This window comes from Gavialis gangeticus, unplaced genomic scaffold, assembly GCF_001723915.1.
Source record: "Gavialis gangeticus isolate Ggan-Ray unplaced genomic scaffold, GavGan_comp1, whole genome shotgun sequence".
Taxonomy (NCBI): Eukaryota; Metazoa; Chordata; order Crocodylia; family Gavialidae; genus Gavialis; species Gavialis gangeticus.
This window is the reverse complement of record NW_017729014.1, coordinates 12,758,867-12,765,414: the sequence shown is the minus strand read 5'-3', so window position 1 is coordinate 12,765,414 and position 6,548 is coordinate 12,758,867. Positions and strand designations below refer to the sequence as shown.

At 50.8% G+C, this 6,548-nt stretch overlaps 1 protein-coding gene across 3 annotated transcripts in view; it reads right to left on the bottom strand.

The window, feature by feature from the left end:
• The window catches only part of GPR157 (G protein-coupled receptor 157), a 28,311-nt gene that overhangs the window by 11,387 nt on the left and 10,376 nt on the right, over nt 1–6,548 (bottom strand). For all 3 annotated transcript variants that reach the window (XR_002096368.1, XM_019511779.1, XM_019511778.1), the window contains exons 2-3: nt 4,225–4,438; nt 127–321 (exon numbers count right to left, since the gene is read on the bottom strand). Coding sequence is in view for 2 of the 3 variants with exons in the window: in XM_019511779.1 (XP_019367324.1) it covers nt 127–321; nt 4,225–4,438 (409 nt within the window). In the remaining variant the exon portion in view is untranslated. The remainder of the gene's footprint in view (nt 1–126; nt 322–4,224; nt 4,439–6,548) is intronic.

The window sequence follows — 6,548 nt, the reverse complement described above, 5'->3', positions numbered from 1 at the left end:
CCATTTAAAAAAAACTTAACCAGTCAGTCGCACAGCCCTGCCTGCCACCCTGCCCAAAGCTACCACCTCTAATTTATTCAGCTTCTACGCCCCATCCACTAAGAGCACCAGCTGGGCAACACTCACATGCAGGACCACCAGGAGGGAATTCTGCACGGCAGGGGAGCTGCAGAGGGTCAGGAAGAACCGCACGGTGCTCCAGATGCGGAGGAAAATGAAGATGATAGGGATGAGGATCAGCTTCTTATCTGCAATGGACGTCCTGGGCTGAAAGGCAGGTGTTCTCGCTAGGATGGGACGATATTCAGATAGTGCCGCATGCTTCGAAGGAAAGAAGCAGCCACAAGTGAACAAACAGAAAGTAATGGGAAGTCAAAAAGGTCCAATATCCAGTTACTAGCCAGTTGCTTGTGCATACTTAAACCAGTGCCTTCTTTCCAAACCAAACTAACTCCTTGCAATCTGCCATGCACTGACCATCAGTCAAGAGGCAGGCTCAAGATGGTTGGAAAGACATAGTAACTCCAGCTAAGCTACCTCTGTGCTCCTGAGAGCAGAGAGAGAGAATGCCAAATTCAACCCTCGTGGACACAACCAACTGAAGGGAGCTTCCCAGGCGAAGAAGGCACAAAATGGGATACATGGTCTTTTGCAGGAAGAGCATGCATACACCTATGGCGCTACACGATTAAGTCAGTCATGGCTAGAGCCGTGTAAACATGGGCAATGCTTTCCATACAGATTTGCTGGCAGCCAAGAAACCTGGGTTCCAGGACCAACTTTGCCACCAAGGTGTTGCATGGCCTTAGATCAAGACCTTTCATTTCCACAAGCCTCATGCCCCTGACCTCCAAGAGCTGTTAACACAGCCCATGCCATCTTCCAGGAGGCTGGGCTGGGCTGCTCTGGGAATTGTACAGCACAGCCAGAAACTGAATTCACTTAAAGGCGTGATGGGATCCGATACCCTATCCCAACAATTGCACCATACTGGCCAGCATAAGGTGAGCCTGGGATCACAATACCAGGTTCCCCCTACACTGGCGGGTTGAAAACTGGGTGCCTGATAATCAGCTGATTGTCAGCTCAGCCCAGGGACCACACCAGGGTCTGAAACCAGCCCTGGTATGGTTCCAGCTGGGCCCACAATCCGCTGGTTCTGGGGATTTCACCAGGACCTCAAAACGGATGCAGTGCTCAGACCCACCCAGTCAGAGCTCCGCAACGTACAGGTAAATTGTGGCATGAATGTAATGCATAGAGGGAGGCCTCAGTTTACCCTGTGAAACAGAGGTAGTATTAACCCATTTTGGTGAAGCCAATACCTACAGATAAGAGCACGTGGTAAGGCCAAAGCATTACGTTACTGCCCACACCATTGCCAAAGGGCTGTTTGTCTATCCAAATGCTTTTGACCACCACCACTGGAGCACAAGAACCCTAAACACATCCCACGTGCTGCCAGCAAGCATTACTCCCCTTTTGCAGATGGGTAAACGAGGCACGGACGCTGGTTGCAGACATCTAAGGTGCCAGGGGGGTCGGTTTAATTCCATGCACTCCCGAGCGGAGCCCGACACGTGCCCAGCAGAGGTACTATGTTAGATGGACCCAGCCTGTCTGACGCCTGTATAAATCGCGTACTTTGGTGGGGCTTCTTCGGTGCTTTTATCTAACAACTGATTGACTACAGTTGCTGTGGAGCCAGGCTGAACTAACATGGTTCTGCTTCTGGTAAAGCACAGTGTTTTTTGTGGGGTTTGGGGTTTTTTTTTAACCTTCTGCAAGCAGCCGGAGATATTAAGGGCCAAAATTCTCACCCAGTGTAAATTGCACTGATCCACGAAAGCCAGTGGACATAAGCAGATTTGTACCAGAAAGTCTGGCCTGAAGCGACTTGCAGCCCTGCCAGCGTCAGGTCATTACCCTGCAAAAGCTCTGCGTGATTGTACACTGACGTCACGTGGCAGCTGGAAGCCAGACCTTCTCCGAGCGCTGTTAACACACCCCATACCATCTTCCAGGGGGTTGCGCTGCTTTGGGAACTGTACAGCACAGCCAGAAACTGAATCCAGGCCTCTTGAAACCCAGTCTAGAGCCATAATTACCAAGTGCTCTTCCCCCACTATTTGAGAATGGGAGGGCTTTTCAGCCTTTCTGTGCCCCCTCCTCCCATGTCCATGGAAAGCCCACTGAAAATCAAGTCAATGGAATCACTTTGATTTAATCAAGTAGGAATCACTTTGATTTAAGCAAGTACCTGCCTGAGTCAACAAGCAAGGGCAAGCTGCAACCACTGCCCCTCCTCTCCTTACCCTGAAGTGTCTCTAACCCTGGTTAAACTCATCTGAATCCTCCCTAGCTCCTACCATGATCCACACTTCCCACTGCTCCACACACCCACACCTGCCCTTTCCACTACCGCACCTCCGGTGCTCCAGTTTCTGGCAGGAGAAATACTTTGAGCCACATTGTGTGCGTCTCACATCACTGCTCTCTCTGGGTGCAGCACTATGGAGAGACACCTGCGGTAGCTCAGGTGCCAGAAACAGCAGACACACATCACAGCGTTTGTTCGAAGCTCATCTACCTTCTTTCTAAAGGGGGCTAATTACTCTGGACAGAGCTCCAAACTAAAGCAGTCAGACTGCTTCTGGTACTTGCCTAGACAAATTGGCAGCAAGAAAGGCCTGAGCCAGTGACCCTCAGCATGTGAGAGGCAGCAAGAACCCCCAGCCTTTTAAAACAATCTATGTTTTTTCAGCACCTACAAGTGTCCAAAGCACCACATAAACAATACCTGCTGCCTACCCCCAGGTCAGAGGCAGGTACTTTCTGTGGGTGTAGGCATCTGCTCAACCCTTCTTGCATCCCTCCACCCACTGAACACAGGGAATCTGGATCTGGCCTGCAGACCACTCTGACGAGCTAACATGGGCAGTGGTACTGCATACCCCAAAAGACTTTTTCCCTTGTAACCTAGGCCTGCCTGCCCCATCCTGCAGAGCACACAGTTTTATCATTACAGCCTGCCCTGCTCACCTCCACAGTCGCAGCCCTCCCCACATCAGGTCACTGCCCTGGGAAAGTTCTGTGCAGCCGAGATGACATGGCACCGAGGAGTCAGACCCCCTTGGAGAGCCACCTGTACAGCTCCTGCCGCCTCAAGGGGGTAGGAGGTGGGAAAGGACTGGGGTGAGGAGGAAAGCACCCAGTGAGCCTTCTGTCACAACCAAGCTGCCCCCACAATACCACCTGCACCACACACCAGGAGGGAGCTGCCTGGTAAACCCACCCTGGCTTCCAAACAGCTCCGGGCCCAGCACAGGCATTCACCACTGTTTCCAAGCACCCTTTAGGGAAGGGCTTCCATAAAAGGGCTCAAGCCTCAATACAGCTCAAAGGTGCAATGCAACTGGAAAAGGCTTTGGAGGGGAGAGGAGCAAGTATACAGTCCAGCTGGCTTCGTGTGGGCTCTCTGAACCCAGTTACCAAGATGACAATTGCCTCCATTCAGCTCTGTCCCTGCAGAGGAATCAGAGCCCAGAGCATGAAAGGGAGAGAGTGGCTGAAAATCTCTGGCACAGAGCACAGGGGTGAGGGCCTGGGGGTGGTGGTGCGGATTGGGTTTCCAGACGGTCACGCCGGCATCTGACAGCTGTTGGAACACAGAGTCCCTTCTAGTTTACAGATGGGCGACTAGTGATTGGCAGCAGCAAACCCATTTTGATTCCTTGTCTCTCTCTCTCTCTCGGCCTCGGAAACCCATTCCCCAGTATTTCCAACACAGACGTTACCAGGCGATGCCTGGCTTATGCCAGGAAAGCTGCCTTCTTGAAAGCAGAGGGGGCATCCAGTTTACAAGTAGCTGGGAGAAGCATCCCAACTTCTGCCTGTCCAGGGGTAGACAGGATCCAGTTAGACCAAGATCAGATTTTGCCCTCAAAGTCCTGATCAATTCCTATTCCAATACTTTTGTTCTACCTGCCTCTGTCCTGGATCCTCTAGAGCTTCTAGATGGCTACTGCATTCGTCCCATGCTGAATTACTGTATGGCACTGCTGTGTGCTGTTAAATCAGCTGCACTGTTGCTCCCCACAGACGGCTACGTTTTCAGCAACAAGTGAAGGGGCTCCTGTCTATCTAGCTTCCTGAGGTCCTCTAAGCATGCAAAGATGCAGTTGTAATAAATCCTTGCAAAATGAAAGCAGCCAGGGTACCTACCGCTCTGTTGATGTGTTTCTTGATGAGGATGTAGAGAACTGGCAAGATGAGGTAGGCCAGAATCTCCCAGACCTTCCCCGCCAACAGCATCCAAAGGACCCGATCCTCTGCTTCCAGGTTGATCCAGCACCATCCCACAGACACATCTGATGCATCATAACCGATCTTTTTCAAGGCGACAGCAGCCACTGTGATGCCAAGTGGGATTCCCCAGCTGAGGAGAAAGAACAAGAGGGGAGATTCAGGCAAGGCAGGCTGCAGGGAATAGGTCAGGCAGTGAGCAAGTCCTCATTGTGAGGACACTGGATGTCTCCTGGGATGACCAGCTGGTGATTCCAGCACAGGGCTGGTTGGGAACTGCCATCACGGCACCCGCAAACCCCGAGAGGCAGCAAGGTAAACAACACAACCGTTTCCAGTTGAACTCCAGCTCTGCCCTTGCAGACCAGGTGGTGACCTCCCAGGAAATCCAGTCTAGGAGCAGGGTTCCCTCTGCTCTGGAAGACACAAGGCATACGCAAGACTTGCCGCCCTGTGATTTACCCCTTCAGTTCTGAATGCCAAGAAGCAATGCTGCACACTGTGTCACAGAGCAGCGATGGAGCAGTGTCCATGTCCCAATGCTTCCACTTTTCCTTTGAGACTACTGAATGATGATTCACCGAGTCCAGCCAGCATGTAAAGCACATCCCTAATCTGAAGGAAGGAAATCCAAGTGTGGATAAGAAAACAATAGCGCAAAAAGCAGGCTACAACCTTAATGGCCACAGAACCACATTATGTGGGAGGGTGGACCACGCTTACTGCTCTCTCTCCATTCAGTACTCTAGTATTCAGGGGCCAAGCCAAAGATGCTTGGTCAAGGAAAGCTCAGTTTAAAGTTACAGTCTAGCCACAAGCGTAGTGCAGTTTTTCCAAGCCAGCTTTAAATTAACTAGATAATGGCAGTAGGGGGCCACCACAGCACCATGCCCAGCTCAGACTAACCACCTAAGTACTTAATTTCCTGGGTAGATTGTGCAGCCTACAATGAGCTTATACTGCCACAGCGACACTGCTCACAGGACCAGAGCTAGCTCACTTAAAGCTACACAATGTAGTCATACCCTTAAGTTTTCTACTGCTCCGAGTTGGTAGCATTGGCTACTTGAAGGCCGTCTGCCATGTCACACACTCACCCTGCTCAAGTTATAAATAGGAAGATGGTCATATGCAGGAACCTGTCCTTTGCTGATACCACGCTGCAGGGGATCAGCAGTATAATCTTTCATGCTCTATTTCTCTTCCAGCCCAAACTCAATAGTTTTGCAGACACGCCCTTGGTTCTTCACAGGCAAATGGCAGTGAGCTGTACCATCCTCCCTGTTTTCTCCATGCCACGTGTAAGTGCCTGCCTGCAGTCTGTTGGTCTGAAGACTTCAGAGACGGACAATTCAGAACCAAGTCAGCTGGGACCCAGTGTGCAGACACAAGCACTTGAATCCTATGGTCAGGTTCCCACTTGGTATTTAGCACATAAGCACCCATGCTGGAAAGGATCCACACCTCCCACTGCTTATCTGGGCAAGGCCTATGAAAAATTGGACACAAAGCACTCGTTTTGGAAAGGGGTGTGGTTCTCTGGGCTCCAATCATCTCGTTTCTTCAAGGGAAAAATATTAGGGGCAAACAGAAGGAATAGTGAAGAAGCAGAGACGAGCCCAAAATTGCAGAAAATTCCAACCTGAGTCCAAATTAAGTTTGGGGTGTCCAGAGCCAGCATATCGTTGATTCGGGCTTGTCTTTGGTAAAGGCAACGGTGGAGAAGACATTAACACAGAAGTAACAGAAAGTGGACAGAAAAAAAGGGAGGAAAACAGCCAGGACACACAAATCCAGGAGTGCGAATCATCAGACAGCACAGAGAACAAAAGCACCCGGCCCATCACAGCCTTTACCTCCCACCCAGCAACCACATCCTAGCTCTTGCTCCAGCTGGCTTTGGACTGCCCAGGTGCTAGAATATCATCCTACATTTACTTTTAAACAAAATCTGCCCTGTCCATAAAGCTAGCTTAGGAAACATCCTTCAAGAAACAACCACAACAACCCAAAGCAAGCCCAGACCAAGCCCCAACCCCAGGCCCCTCCAGATGCTAAGAAAACAAGGCAAAAATTCAAGCCCCTTTATTTATCTTCCCAGGTCCATACTCCCCCTTTGCAGCTGCTCAGGATCAGCTGCAGTCAGCAGAGGATACACAAGGGATGCCACTCTTGAAAATCAATCGCACGCCCCTCGTCCTTCTGAGCGAGCCAGCCTGCATTTTATACAGCTGTTGGGGGCA